General features: G+C 43.0%; 2 protein-coding genes across 2 annotated transcripts in view; one reads left to right on the top strand and one right to left on the bottom strand.

The window, feature by feature from the left end:
- ARPC1B (actin related protein 2/3 complex subunit 1B) overlaps nucleotides 1-319 on the top strand; it is a 44,082-nt gene extending 43,763 nt beyond the window's left edge. Inside the window, exon 10 of the mRNA XM_053694619.1 lies at nucleotides 79-319. Coding sequence (XP_053550594.1) covers nucleotides 79-117 — 39 coding nt within the window. The 3' untranslated portion in view covers nucleotides 118-319. The remainder of the gene's footprint in view (nucleotides 1-78) is intronic.
- Nucleotides 320-1,918: 1,599 nt separating this feature from the next.
- On the bottom strand, nucleotides 1,919-7,159 carry PDAP1 (PDGFA associated protein 1; the record flags this gene model as incomplete). Its single annotated transcript, XM_053694620.1, is given in 5 exon segments — nucleotides 1,919-3,165; nucleotides 5,094-5,245; nucleotides 5,439-5,560; nucleotides 5,731-5,832; nucleotides 7,068-7,159. Coding segments are annotated over 5 exon segments (524 nt in total), but the record flags the coding sequence as incomplete, so codon positions are not given.
- Between the last annotated feature and the right edge of the window lie 9,013 nt (nucleotides 7,160-16,172).

Consider the following 16,172-nt stretch of genomic DNA (forward strand, 5'->3'; position numbering starts at 1 on the left):
GAAGGAAACGTTTCTACTGGCGTAGTCAGCCAGGTGGCACTCAGTGCAGTAACAAGGTGTTGCTCTGTTTGTTCCTAGAGCCTGGAATCCGCCATGAAGGATCTGAAGATAAAATGATGTGGAGGGAGCTGCTGGCCTGTAGCTTTAGCGCTTTATGCTTCTTCTTTCTATGCAGCACATGACAGTCTGAGCTTGTAAAGGTCAGAACCCTCCAGCACTTCAAGCAACCGCAAAGAAGGACCAAAATTTTCAGATTATGCTGGTCATAAAAATCATTTGCTTTTATTAAATACAAATTTGATTTTTTGTACCGAATAAATGACTCGTTATTTCTAATTTAACTACAAAACAATCTCAGGTGCTCTGGGCCCTGTGTGGCGGCAAATAGACTGCGCTGCTTTGGGCTTCTAAACTACAGATTAACAGAGACATTAACCCCCTCTTGCGTTTGTGTAAAACCTGTGCTTTAAATCACTGTAAATGAACTAAACCGGCTGTTTGATTAGTAGCATTTCCTGGTTGCAGAATTTGCTCGAAAGGGACGGTCAAGTCCAAAATAAAGTTTCATGATTCAGATAGGGCATGTAATTTAAACAATTTTCCAATTTACTTTTATCGCAAATTTTGCTTTGTTTTCTTGGTATTCTTAGTTGAAAGCTAAACCTGGGTGTGGCTCATATAATAATTTCTTAGACCTTGAAAGCTGCCTCTTTTGTTAATGCATTTTGACATTTTTTTTAACCACTAGAGGGTGTTCATTCATGTGTGTCATATAGATAACAACACTGTGCTCACGCACGTGAAGTTACTTAGGAGCCAGCACTAAAATACAAGTCTATCAAAAGAACTGAAATAAGGGACAGTTTGCCGAGGCTTAGGTACAAAATAATCAGAGGTAAAAAATGTGTCAATATAACTGTGTTGGTTATGCAAAACTAGGGAATGGGTAATAAAGGGATTATATCCTTAAAAACAATAAAAATGATGGTGTAGACTGTCCCTTTAAGTCTTTCTGGGGAGCATGGTATAATGTCCTTTTAAGTGTGCATACATGGGGCTACCATACTCATGTATACAGTTACAGCCATATGGGTATTCTGTCCAAAATCAAATGCAACAGAAGTGCATGAGCCATATATACACATACGATAACCCAATGCGTGTACTTACCAGCCGCTAGCTATCTCCGTAGTTGTAACAGCACTGACCATCTTCCCTGTAACTCCATTAGGGGGTTGGGACAATTTCCCACATGCCAGAGAGGGCTGCAATGCATGTTTTACAGTCCTCACTGGATTCCAAGGGCTTAACGCTAGTGCCACCTGTCTAAAGATTTGTCATTGTAGAACTGTGACATTATGGATGGCGAGATCTTGGTACACTCTGCACTTTATCCTTGATACTGTGCCCACCAGTGTCTGCATTTGTGCCCTCTGCAGGTGACAATATACACAGTGTGTGTGTGCACAGAAACTACACGTCACTTATTTATTACTCTGCAATTTATGCCACACTGGATACATTTGTAGGAAAAGTGGAACAGCTTTATTCAGCCATTACAGTAGACAACCTCAAACTTGGCCCTCCAGAGGTTTTGGAATTAGATTTCCCATGATGCTCAGGCAGCACATCAGCTGGCTGAGCATCATGGGAAATGTAGTTCCAAAACCTCTGGAGGGCCAAGTTTGAGGTTGTCTACATTACAGCATAATGTCCGATTAAAGTTTTTTTTTTTTTTTACAAAGCAGTGCAGCATACTTTATACATTGTTTTATATGCTTGGGGATACTGGCACCCTACATTGTGACTCATTGTCTCAGCTGCTCTTGGAGACCGGATACATTTGTCCTTGACCCTTAAGGGTGACAGCAACCCTGAAAACAGTCTTTTTAAAAATATATATATGGGTCAAACAAGGTTTGTTGTTTGTTTTAATTTAAGTTTAATCAGCCAAATATACAGTTATCTAGTTCTGTGGACTTTATAGATGGTGGCGTCAGGAAGTTCTGAACCAGAATGCACCCCAATATGAGAGGCGCCAAGTATACATTCATATCAAACTATAGCAGTTGTGACCGTCAGAGGTGAATTCATTCGTTTCCCGCACATGATGTTACAAATCTCATTCACTAGTGTATAAAAGTCAGTTTGACAATAAGCACCAAAGGATAAACGCAGGAAACTGCTCCATGTAAAGGAACACATCTCCATATTGTCCGTCTGAAAGCTGAAATGCACCCGCCCTGGCCAGTAGCTCTTTAAACAACACACAATCTAACCTCCTAATACATAAAATACAAGACATCAGGCACAAGTTCAGGAGCCGATTTTACACTTTTCCTGCACAAATGAGTTCTTATGGGATGACAGCCTAAAGAACATCAGCTCCAAAATAGGGGAGAGATTCAATGACAACAGGAACTTGCTTTGGTTTAACCGGCAAGCATGGGCTGGGATCATTTGGAAGAAACTTTACTACTAAGACCCTTTCTGAACGTACCTGACCAAGTCCCCTTAAGCAGTACAACCCTAAACTCACGCTATACGACAAGCCACACACAGCAGAGACCCTAAGCGCACGGACATTCTTATTACGTTGTATTTCCAGTTGCTTACTACAGACCCAATCAATGAATAAAAATGTCCAGCGCAGACATCCTGTGATTACACGTGAGGCTTCCCTGGGCATTTGACAATGTGTCACATCCACCAGATACAAACTGAATCTGGTCCCCCAACTGGATATTTTGCATCAAGACACTAACATTAGTTACACGGAATTTGTAAAAAGGGGGCGGGGAATAGCTTGTGCTCAGGGCTGGGATTTATGTAAATCCCAGATCCAATAAAAATAAACAACTTTCATTCCAAATGTAAACTTTATTCCCTCCCACCAGGATTCCAAATCCGCAAACACTCAGCAACCTAATGCGCACTAAGTGTGTTCAGTCTCTGCCCGCTCTGTGTCCCTGGTCCGGGATCTGTGCAGACACAAAGGGGTGCTCTGGGGCGTATGGGGTAAGCCAGGAGGCAGTTAGTCTATGAGCGGTTTGACAGCACGGGCCCAGGGATGCACTCCAGTAGCTGCTGCTTGGCGGTGAATAGGCGATTAGTTCAGAGACATCGACTGTATGCCTTTGGTGGACGTGGCCGTTGTGTCTTTCACTGCAATGTAAAATAAACAGTCAGTTCACTTATCTGATTATGGTGCACAAGAGCTCTGCTAGAAAAACTAAGTGGGCAAGGTGTGCGATTAGGAAAGGGGAAGAGCGTGCAAGTTTAAGAAACAAGGTGACAGATGGGAAGAGGCATGCAAGGTTAGATTTTCTGTATGTGTATACCTCGGGGGCGGGTGTGTGCGCATGCTCAGGTACGTAAGGTTAGCCTATGTGTATACCTCGGGGGCGGGTGTGTGCGCATGCTCAGGTACGTAAGGTTAGCCTATGTGTATACCTCGGGGGCGGGTGTGTGCGCATGCTCAGGTACGTAAGGTTAGCCTATGTGTATACCTCGGGGGCGGGTGTGTGCGCATGCTCAGGTACGTAAGGTTAGCCTATGTGTATACCTCGGGGGCGGGTGTGTGCGCATGCTCAGGTACGTAAGGTTAGCCTATGTGTATACCTCGGGGGCGGGTGTGTGCGCATGCTCAGGTACGTAAGGTTAGCCTATGTGTATACCTCGGGGGCGGGTGTGTGCGCATGCTCAGGTACGTAAGGTTAGCCTATGTGTATACCTCGGGGGCGGGTGTGTGCGCATGCTCAGGTACGTAAGGTTAGCCTATGTGTATACCTCGGGGGCGGGTGTGTGCGCATGCTCAGGTACGTAAGGTTAGCCTATGTGTATACCTCGGGGGCGGGTGTGTGCGCATGCTCAGGTACGTAAGGTTAGCCTATGTGTGTACCGCAGGGGACGGGGTGTGCGCATGCTCAGGTACGTAAGGTTAGCCTATGTGTATACCTCGGGGGCGGGTGTGTGCGCATGCTCAGGTACGTAAGGTTAGCCTATGTGTATACCTCGGGGGCGGGTGTGTGCGCATGCTCAGGTACGTAAGGCTAGCCTATGTATATATGTGTGTACCGCAGGGGACGGGGTGTGCGCATGCTCAGGTACGTAAGGTTAGCCTATGTGTATACCTCGGGGGCGGGTGTGTGCGCATGCTCAGGTACGTAAGGTTAGCCTATGTGTATACCTCGGGGGACAGGTGTGTGCATGCTCAGGTACGTAAGGTTAGCCTATGTGTATACCTCGGGGGCGGCTGTGTGCGCATGCTCAGGTACGTAAGGTTAGCCTATGTGTGTACCTCGGGGCGGGTGTGTGCGCATGCTCAGGTACGTAAGGTTAGCCTATGTGTATACCTCGGGGGCGGGTGTGTGCGCATGCTCAGGTACGTAAGGTTAGCCTATGTGTATACCTCGGGGGCGGGTGTGTGCGCATGCTCAGGTACGTAAGGTTAGCCTATGTGTATACCTCGGGGCGGGTGTGTGCGCATGCTCAGGTACGTAAGGTTAGCCTATGTGTATACCTCGGGGGCGGGTGTGTGCGCATGCTCAGGTACGTAAGGCTAGCCTATGTATATATGTGTGTACCGCAGGGGACGGGGTGTGCGCATGCTCAGGCACGTAAGGTTAGCCTATGTGTATACCTCGGGGGACGGGTGTGTGCATGCTCAGGTACGTAAGGTTAGCCTATGTGTATACCTCGGGGGACGGGTGTGTGCATGCTCAGGCTAAGATGGGAAGGTTTCCTGACAAGAGTAAAAAGGGGAGTAAAAGGGACATGAAACCCATTTTTTCTTTCTTTCCCGATTTAGATAGAAAAAAGAATTTAATTTTTTAAAATTTTCCAAATAACTTCTATTATCTAATTTACTTTATTCTTTTGGTATCCTTTGTTGAAGTAGCAGCAATGCACTACTGTTGGCCAATAGCCACTGACAAACATATGCCACCAATCAGCAGCTTCTGTAACTATCTAGGTATACTTTCAACAAAGAACAAAATAAATGAAATAAATGGCTGCACCCTGTGTGTCCCTTTAAAGACAATAAGGAAGTCTTATCTGCTCATGTCGTGCGTTAAGCTGTCCTCACTCACATTTCTTTTCTTCTTCCTTTTTCTTTGCCGCCTCCTCCCTCTGTTTGCGGATTATCGCTAGTCGCGCCAGGTCGGCCTTTGCTTGGTCAGTTTTTCCTGCTAAATGCATCTTCATGTAGCGCTCTTTTGCTTTCTGCTTCTCAATTTCTTCCCTGTGACAAAGACAAAATACAAGTGATTGTGTGAATAAAAATGTAAGTACCGCTGCGCAGTAACAGCCGCCAGAACATACGCAGATCTGAGCTCACAGGGAAGGACAAATGCAGAGACTGCAGAATACACAGAGCAGGCACGAGGGGCCACAATACAGAGAACAGGACGTCCCAGAGACACAGAACCAATTACCTCTCTCTACGCGAAAGCTCCTTAGGCCGCTCCAGATCGATATTAGTGACCTTCTTGGATGACTGTGGTAACCGGTTAGGATTCTCTATATCTATCAGACCTTCCACTCCTTTACGCTTTGCCTGAAACACACAATTTACAGAGCGTTCACAGCGACGGCATGAAAGTTCTTATGCCTCATATTGTGGGCGTTCATTTGCGTTAGTCACAATATCCTGAGCTCCGTAAGAATCCTGACACCTAGAGGGAACCCAGCAGCGTGCAGTTTATACGGCAACAATACGTAACACACCTGATAGTCTTCATCATCGTCCTCGTCACTGTCATCTGAATTCGGCTCCTTCTTCTCCTTCGTGGGATCTCCAGCAGCGCCTCCTTCACCAAACTCCTCATCCTGCGAGCGAAGGAAAAGTTAGGGGACATGTGGGGATTGTTAGTGTTGCAGGGAGCAGTATGGTGTCATTTACCACTAATCTATTTAAAGGAATAGTACTGTACATTTCGTCTGCCCTTAATGGGATTCCAATTACTTGTTATACCAGCTGTAGAGTATAAAATGTGTAGGAAATTGCCCATTTAGGTTTATTTTTGTATATAAATTAGCTGTTTTTGTTCATAGAAAATGCAGTCAATTTAAATGGACTGAGCTTGCAGACAGAGCAGATTTAATTAGTTTATCTATTTATTTTTGTCTATACATAAAAATCCAATACTTAGAGAAAGCAATAAAAAAATTCACATTAATCTGTCACTCTAACCCACACTGGGCTGCTGTTGATTCTTGCAAAATCAGCTATTTCAAATGACAAAATAAAAAAAGGTAAATTAACTCTTTGTAAACAATGTAACCCCCCCCCCCCCGTGGGTAAAATGGATCATTGGGAAGATTTAACAGTACAATGAGCCAGAGGTAGTTTACTTGTCTGAGTGCTAAAAATAAATACACACAGAGCGCCTCCTAAAAGGCTAAGACACTAGTAGTGACAAGATTATTTAAATAAAATATGTTGAAATTCTATAGGGGTATATAAAATATTTTATAAGCTACTTATAGCTAAAATATACAAACAAGATACAAAAGTGGATCCACTTAATATTAACAATAAAATATGCATATATCTATATAAAAAACAATACAATTGTGGTTAAAAACCACAACAAAACTTAATCACAAAATAAATTACAATAAAACAGCTGTTGATGGTTGGATAAAAAATAAATATAAAAACATCAATTTACTGAGTGGGTGTCCATAAATATGTAGGTCCCAAACATTAGATTCTTTCCAGAGAGTGGAGAGAATTTAAAGTTTGGGACCTACATATTTATTGTTTTTTCTATAGATATATGCATATTTTATTGTTAATATTAAGTGGATCCACTTTTGTATCTTGTTTGTATATTTTAGCTATAAGTAGCTTATAAAATATTTTATATACCCCTATAGAATTTCAATATATTTTTTATTTAAATAATCTTGTCACTACTAGTGTCTTAGCCTTTTAGGAGGCGCTCTGTGTATTTATTTTTAGCACTACATTCACCTTTTTGGGGGCGGTGGTACCCACAATACTAGGAGCTACAGACACAAGGTTGAGCGCTGTCAGATTTTAACAGAAGTTTACTTGCCTGAGCCTTTTCCTTCTCGGCTTTAATCTGAGCATCAATCTCTTCAGGACTTGTGTACTGCCGCACACGGCCTTTGTGGCTCCCTTTTTTACCTGCACAAGAATATGTCAGTTATACCGTCATACAATGGCTAAAAACACATTAACATATGAAGTATTGGTTTGTAGGGAACGAACAGTTAATCACTTTCATCATTTAGGGCAGCGGTGGAGAATTCTAGAGCATTTGCCCAAATTAGCAATAATCGTCTAAATTAAAGGGACGTGTAACCCAATTTATTTCTCTTTAATGATAGAGCTTTTGATTTTAATCAACTTTCCAATTTACGTTGTCTACTATCTAATCTGTTTAGTTGTCTTGGTATCCCTTGTGGAAAAGGATACCTAGGGTAGACTCAGGAGTTGCTGATTGGTGGCTGCACATATATGCCTTATGTTATTGATTCACCAATGTGTTCAGCTAGCTCCAAGTAGAGCATTGCTGCTTTTAACAAAAGATACTAAGAGAATGAAGCAAATTAAATAACAGAAGTAAATTGGAAAGTTGTTTAAAATGGTTTGTTCTATCTGAATCACGAACAAAATGTTTTTTTTCATGCCGCTTAAAAAAAAAAATATTTATAATATCAGGACTATTATGGACACATCTCACTGAAATAACGCAGTTATAATCAGACACAAATTGACAGCATTTCACTTAAAATCCCAAAGGCCGACTTATTGATAGTATTGCGTTAATTGAAAGGCCCTACCTGAACTCCCCAACTCCAGGCCAGTTTTTTTTTTCATAATAAAGTGAGTATCTGGTAGAACCAATCAGACGCTGTACTGCTTATCCCATTGGCTAAAACCAGAATGTTTACATTCTTAAAAGGGACATTAAACACTAAATAAATGGTAGATAGAATGATGCACTGAAAGAAAAGATTGTCTGAGAATAACTTGTAGATGTATTTTTAAAGTTCCATTAGTTGTTTAAATATTGACAAAATAAGTGTAAAGTTTTAGTGTCTATAAAACAATGGGAGCTGCCATGTTGTAACTTGTGTTACCGTCTCTGCTGTGGCCAATTAGGGACAGTTATAAATAGGTCACTAGAGTGTGCAGCCAATGGCTGTGTGGTATATAACAGTGTTCTGCGCTTCAAGCTCTAACAGGAACTCAAAGGATCACAATTTCAAAATGGAATTACAGGAAAAGGGGGACAAAAAAAAATATATAATGAAAGTATAAGGCAAACTAATTTATATACAGTATATGATTTATCATTTTATATTTAATGTACTTTTAAAGCTACCTGTGAAACCTTTGTGCACAGTTTTCTACAGCACGTGTGACCTGACATTCACATCAGTAGGGCTTGTTGAGCACAGATGTCTGAGCCTGCTATGTGCTTAGTCTATGGGCTGCATGGCTGTATTCTATATTTATTGATGTGCAAGTAAAGCATTCCAGAAAAAATATGACTTGGTGTCCATTGGACCCTAATAAAAACCAAGTGTGGCACAGAAATTTCTACTTTCATTAAAAGGTTCAGAGAAGACAAATCAGTCAACTTATAAAACAGCAGAATGCTTATTCATGACTATTTAGTTATATTGCGAAGCACACACAGGGAAGGGTTAATAGCAAGGGTCATGAACGGAGGAGGACACGTGACAACCTACAATATAACAGATGAAGCACTAACAATGTATCAGGTTTTGGTTTTATCTTTCCCACTGCCTGCTTAGATTTTGCTCATGTTGGTCACAGAATAGTCATTTAACCCCTTAATGACCGAGGACGTGCAGAGTACGCCCTCAAAAAAAAAAAAGAGGCAGTTAACGCCTGAGGACGTACCCTGCACGTCCTCGGTGTGGAAAGCAGCTGGAAGCGATTCTGCTCGCTTCCAGCTACTTTCCGGTTATTGCAGTGATGCCTCGATATGGAGGCATCCTGCAATAACCTTACATGGCCATCCGATGCAGAGAGAGCCACTCTGTGGCCCTCTCTGCACCGGACATCGATGGCCGGTATCGGTGGGTGGGAGCCGACTTGGGAGGCGGGTGGGCAGCCATCCGTGTGCCGTGTGTTGTCAAGGGGGCGGGACCGTCGGGGGGCACGCACGGAGGGTGGCGGGTGCGTGCACGGGGCGGGAGCGGGTGGGAACCGCTACACTACGAAAAATATTTTTAGTAAAAAATGCCCAAATCTTGTATGTACATTTTTTCTTCTAAACTGGGTACTGGCAGACAGCTGCCAGTACCCAAGATGGCGCCCATTAAGTTAGAGTGGGAGGGTTATAGAGCTGTTGGGGGGGGGGGGATCAGTGAGGTTGGGGGCTAAGGGGGGATCGTACACAGCAGCATATGTAAATATGCTTTAAAAACAAAACAAATATAGCTTTTATTTTAGTACTGGCAGACTTTCTGCCAGTACTTAAGATGGCGGGGACAATTGTGGGGTGGGGGAGGGAAGAGAGCTGTTTGGGAGGGATCAGGGGGTCTGATGTTTCAGGTGGGAGGCTGAGCTCTACACTAAATCTAATATTAACCCTGCAAGCTCCCTACAAGCTACCTAATTAACCCCTTCACTGCTAGCCATAATACACGTGTGATGCTCAGCGGCATTTAGCGGCCTTCTAAATACCAAAAAGCAACGCCAAAGCCATATATGTCTGCTATTTCTGAACAAAGGGGATCCCAGAGAAGCATTTACAACCATTTGTGCCATAACTGCACATGCTGTTTGTAAATGATTTCAGTGAGAAACCTAAAATTGTGAAAAATTTTACGTTTTTTTTTAATTTGATCGCATTTGGCTGTGAAATGGTGGCATGAAATATACCAAGATCGGCCTAGATCAATACTTGGGGTTGTCTACTACACTACAGCTAAAATTACCCCAAAAAGCTCCCTAAATAACCCCTTCACTGCTGGGCATAATACACGTGTAGTGCGCAGTGGCATTTAGCAGCCTTCTAATTACCAAAAAGCAACCCCAAAGCCATATAAGTCTGCTATTTCTGAACAAAGGGGATCCCAGAGAAGCATTTACAACCATTTGTGCCATAATTGCACAAGCTGTTTGTAAATGATTTCAGTGAGAAACCTAAAGTTTGTGAAAAAAAAATTGTGAAAAAGTGAAAGAGTCAGTTGCACTCTCACAAACAGTTCTCCAAGGGCCAGGGTGCTAGAGTGAGTGAAATGTAGCAAAACAGGAAACAGCACTCTCTGGACTTAAGTATTAAACAGATAGTTTATTCGGTAACGTTTCGGGGAATGCTCCCCTTCATCAGACCAACAACATACAAGTGAACCAAACATTTAAACATACATAAACCCCTCCCCCTGGTGCAAAAACCGCCAAAACCTGGTTGCCATGGAAACCAAACAGACAGTTCAAAGTAAATATATTAAAAAAGCAACAATCACATCAAAGAGCCCAAATAATCATGGTTAATTAGTTCAAAGTTGGTTAGCAAATAGACATATAATCACCCTACATAGTACATATAGTGCATAAATCCCAGCAACAAGCCAGTAGCAGAGTATCATATACAGAGTCATTTCATAATATCTTTAAATAGGCACAGAAAAGAGTTCAGGTGAAACCCAGCAGGTCATCATATTCAAATGCAAATATTATCGCAATCCACAGACTGTGATACAAGTATTTCATAACCTAGGTCCATTCATCCCATTTATGTTAAAAAACACTTTCTGACATCACACTAGCTATTAATGATGGACACCTAAATACCTCAAACAATGTGACTGAATACAATGCGCTCAATTTAACACGACCTATACCTTATGTAAGTGACATGGGAGCAGTAATATGTTAGTTTATGGCCAAAGTGTAATACCGTATGACCCTGCTAGGCACCGGACCGCACTCGCTCTTGCTCCTCACACAGTCAATATCGGAATGGCAAGGGAAGTGCGCATGCGTATCTCCCCGGAGCAGCCCATCCCCCTTTGACCCTAGATAGGCTCCCAATAGGTTGTAGTGGACAAGCCCCTATCCCGGACTAGATGATGTTACTGTAGTAACATAGTAACAGTGTGGGCACCATGATGCGTCTTAGGGAGGGGAGGGCCAGGGGCCATGCAAGAAAATAAAGCAGAACACCGGGGTAACAGACCCCATACTCGTAACTGACAGTTTTACAGTCATAATAACAGACAACAGGAGTCCCCCAATTGTAGAAGTGAATCCTACATGTTCAGACTGACATACCTAATGTGATGTGTGAACAGAGAGCCATACCTCACTTGTCATCCCATATACTACAGTCAAGCCCCACACAGCACTCGCGCTTACAGCTTACAGAGTAAATGGAAAAAGATCGCTGTATATGCGCATGCGTATCAGCCTGGAGCTACCCGCCCCCATTGAACACGGCTAGGACTCGGATAGGCTGTAGGGGACAAGCCCCTACCTCAGTGTGAGTAACGATATTGTAAAGTGGTGGATAGGTCATATGTGTTGAGCAACATGAAGTGTATAGGGGAGGGGAAGGTAGGGGTCCCATATCAGTATACCTGCCTGACACCGTGTGACTCAAGCCGGTGCTATGACACAGAAAAATGCTTAAGGCCGGCGACCAGAACTTTACAACCGCTGTAACAAATCAGACACCCCTTAACTATAAGTGAAACAATTTCTAGTTAGGGCAGGCCCCCATCCCAATAGGTGAGGTAAATACAAGTAACCAAAGCAGTGTTCAATAGTGCACGGCTACTAGAACTAGGTCTCAAAAATGTGACCATAATTAAATGTGCGTCTGATATTTAAGACATCTGATAGTCCAAAATACAGACAAGACCTAAGCCTGGGTCCCCCCTATGCACCCCTCATGAGGGTTAAAACACTGGCAGAACAAGGAGAAAATCTATATCTAGACCTCACAAACCCACCGTGGATAGCAAAATGCTTTCAGAGAATCAGAAACTTATACATGCTATACAAAACCTCTAAAGAAATACAACCAGATAAATCATAACAAAACATAAACAAAACTGATTAGATCATAAAAAGCAATGCCAGTCTATCCCCATATTCAAACCTCTGGGGTGTATAGTGTCCAGTTTGAAGATCCACTCTGCCTCCTTCTGTAGGAGGCGGGTGTCCCTATCACCCCCCCTCCGGAGTGGGGGCACATGATCAATGAGCTTGAATCTCAGGTCCGCCACAGAGTGACCTTTCTCCATGAAATGTCTGGCCACCGGCTGGTCACTCTTACCCTTCTCAATTGCCGTCCGGATGGCACTCCTGTGGTTAGCCATCCTTTTCTTAATGTCATCTGACGTTTTACCTATATAAAATAGGCCACAGCTGCAATTCAGCATGTATACCACAATTTGTGTGGTACACGTAAGATAGTGCTTAATCCTGTAACTTGTATTGTTGTGTGGATGATTGAACTGTTTGCATTGTAGCATGGAGTTGCACGTTACACAACTCGGGCATTTGTAGGAACCCCTTTTGGTAGTTGTTGTGACCTTGCTGTAGCTGTCAGTTGGATCTGTTTTCATTAAAATATCTTTTAGGTTTCTTCCCCTTTTGTACCCAATTCTGGGTGGTCCATAGTTGCGATAAGGTAGTGATGGGTCTGTCTGAACAATATCCCATTTCTCTTTTAAAGTAACTCCTAGTGTTCTCGTGCTAGGAGTGTATGCAGTGACGAAATTCATCCTCTTCTGAGGGTCTCTCTTTGGCGTCTCCATGTTCACCTGGGACCTTGCGTCCCTTATGATGCTGCCATTGTATCCTCTGCTGTAGAATCGTGTTTCCATTTCTTTTAGTTGTAACTCACGGTTTTCTTCTGATGTGTTATTCCGAAAGACTCTCAGCATCTGTGCCTTAGGGATGGCTTTTATGAGTGACCTGGGGTGGTAACTAGAAGCGTGTAACAGTGTATTCCTATCAGTAGACTTCTTGAATAAAGTGGTACCCAATTTATTGGCCATTTTATAAATTCTTAGATCAAGGAAATCCACTTCGTCATAACTGGAAACTTCTTTAAGTTGAACCTGTCCCCCTATTGTGTTCAGGGATTTGACCCACTCACCAAAGGACTCAATCGTGCCCCTCCAGACTACCATGATATCATCGATGTAGCGCTTGTAAAAACGTACTTGTTGATTGTCATATACCTTGAATAATTTCTCTTCAACATGTTCCATAAACAGGTTTGCAAAAGCAGGTGCCATGTTCGAGCCCATGGCTGTTCCCATGAGCTGAAGATAAAATCTCCTCTCAAATTTAAAATAGTTGAGTTTAAGACATAGGGATAGAAGTTCAACAATAAAGCTGGTAGGGGGACCCACATAAGGGCATCTCTCAAGGCAGTTGGTGATTATCTCCATCCCCATTTCATGCGGGATAATAGTATACAGGCTTGTGACGTCAAGACTGGCAAGCACATCTCCTGGCTGTATGTCAGTTATTTCAGTGAGATATGCAATGAGTGTAGAAGAGTCTCGTAGATACGACCGCATGTTCACAACCAATGGTTGTAGCATAGAGTCAACATATTTAGCCAAGGGTTGTAGGAGTGACCCCCGTGCTGAAACAATGGGGCGTCCAGGTGGATGTACCAATTGTTTGTGTATCTTAGGAAGTGTATAAAGAATTGGCCTGACTGGATTGTTAGTAGTCAGCCATTCCTTGGTAGTTGAGTCTATCCAATTCATTTGTGCTGCATGTTCAATAACAGAGTCAATCTGTGCCTTATAGGTAATTGTGGGATCACAGGGTAGGGACTTGTAGGTTGAGACATCAGCCAGTTGCCTATCTATTTCAATTTTATAGTCCTGATAGTCCTGCAAGACAATCGCACCACCCTTGTCCGCTGGACGTATGACAATGGTAGAGTCATTTCTAAGCGATTGTACAGCTTCCCAGTCCGTTGCTGTCATATTGTTTCTAGTTGGGCCATGTTCCCTCTGTCTCAATCTCTGTTGGATAATGCGAGTGTATGTTCTAATACTTGGATTCGTTGTGGGAGGTTCAAATGTGCTTGGTTTCTTGAAAGGATGTCTGCTCTCTTCCAGTTCCTTTCCCTGGAAAAAATCACCCAATTTCAATTGCCTCTGGAAACGCATAGTGTCGATATAAGTAGTGAAGTCATCAGGTTTAGTTGTGGGTACAAAGGAGAGGCCCTTCATAAGTACTCGCCTTTCATTATCATTCAGGACATGCTGGCTAAGGTTGACTGTCACATCCTCCTCCTCCTGCGGGGTAACAGGGGTCTTCTTCCAAAATCCGCCCCTGCGTGTATGTGGTCTTCGCCCCTTCCCCTGGAGCGGGGTGGTAATGCCTAAAAAAGGCTGTGTGCTGTGCTGGTTCTCATTCTCCTGTGGCCGGTCACTCGAGTAGTAGTCCGTGTCGGAGCCAGAGCTTGAGTCCACCGTGTTCAATTGTCGGTGTGCATATGTTCTAAACCTTCTTTGTCTCCTTGGCTGGTACTGGGCTCTTTCAACAGGTCCAAGTGTCCACCGGTACACTTTATCCTTGTAATCCTCCATAACATAACCAAGCTTTTTGTTTTTGAAGGCAATTAAGGCATTATTATATTCACGTAGTTGTGTATTAATCTTGTCCATCCAATTCTCTGTTTTGTCCTGCATCAGGATAGGGCCTTTAACCTCCTCCAAATTACTGATATCATCCTTTGCTTTTTGCATCTGACTTCTGACTTCCTCGACCACTAGCAAGATCAAATCCAGGGAACATTTATTCAATATAGCCACCCATTTCCTGCAGAAGTCAGAGTTCTGTCTGCCTATGGTGGGCACATTATTGATTCTAAAGCCCCTGGGTATCAGTCTCTTTCTATGATACTCAGAAAGGTAAATGCCATGAAGTTTAAGATCCCACCTCTCTTTTCTTCAATTTGATGAGTTGATTGTACACAGTCCACTGCATTTTCCGCTGGGTCCCTCAGGGTAGTATGGTGTCAAACAGTATCCTTGCTGCATCTAAGTCACTCATGGATAGCGCGAGTGCTGTGTGGGGCTTGACTGTAGTATATGGGATGACAAGTGAGGTATGGCTCTCTGTTCACACATCACATTAGGTATGTCAGTCTGAACATGTAGGATTCACTTCTACAATTGGGGGACTCCTGTTGTCCTGTTATTATGACTGTAAAACTGTCAGTTCGAGTATGGGGTCGTTACCCCGTGTTCTGCTTTATTTTCTTACATGGCCCTGGCCCTCCCCTCCCTAAGACGCATCATGGTGCCCACACTGTTACTATGTCACTACAGTAACATCATCTAGTCCGGGATAGGGGCTTGTCCACTACAACCTATTGGGAGCCTATCTAGGGTCAAAGGGGGATGGGCTGCTCCGGGGAGATACGCATGCGCACTTCCCTTGCCATTCCGATATTGACTGTGTGAGGAGCAAGAGCGAGTGCGGTCCGGTGCCTAGCAGGGTCATACGGTATTACACTTTGGCCATAAACTAACATATTACTGCTCCCATGTCACTTACATAAGGTATAGGTCGTGTTAAATTGAGCGCATTGTATTCAGTCACATTGTTTTTGAGGTATTTAGGTGTCCATCATTAATAGCTTAGTGTGATGTCAGAAAGTGTTTTTTAACATAAATGGGATGAATGGACCTAGGTTATGAAATACTTGTATCACAGTCTGTGGATTGCGATAATATTTGCATTTGAATATGATGACCTGCTGGGTTTCACCTGAACTCTTTTCTGTGCCTATTTAAAGATATTATGAAATGACTCTGTATATGATACTCTGCTACTGGCTTGTTTGCTGGGATTTATGCACTATATGTACTATGTAGGGTGATTATATGGTCTATTTGCTAACCAACTTTGAACTAATTAACCATGATTATTGGGCTCTTTGATGTGATTGTTGCTTTTTAATATATTTACTTTGAACTGTCTGTTTGGTTTCCATGGCAACGCGGTTTTTGCACCAGGGGGGAGGGGTTTATGTATGTTTAAATGTTTGGTTCACTGTATGTTGTTGGTCTGATGAAGGGGAGCATTCCCCGAAACGTTACCGAATAAACTATCTGTTTAATACTTAAGTCCAGAGAGTGCTGTTTCCTGTTTTGATATATATATATATATA

The sequence above is a fragment of the Bombina bombina genome, chromosome 11, assembly GCF_027579735.1.
Source record: "Bombina bombina isolate aBomBom1 chromosome 11, aBomBom1.pri, whole genome shotgun sequence".
In the NCBI taxonomy this organism is placed as follows: domain Eukaryota; kingdom Metazoa; phylum Chordata; class Amphibia; order Anura; family Bombinatoridae; genus Bombina; species Bombina bombina.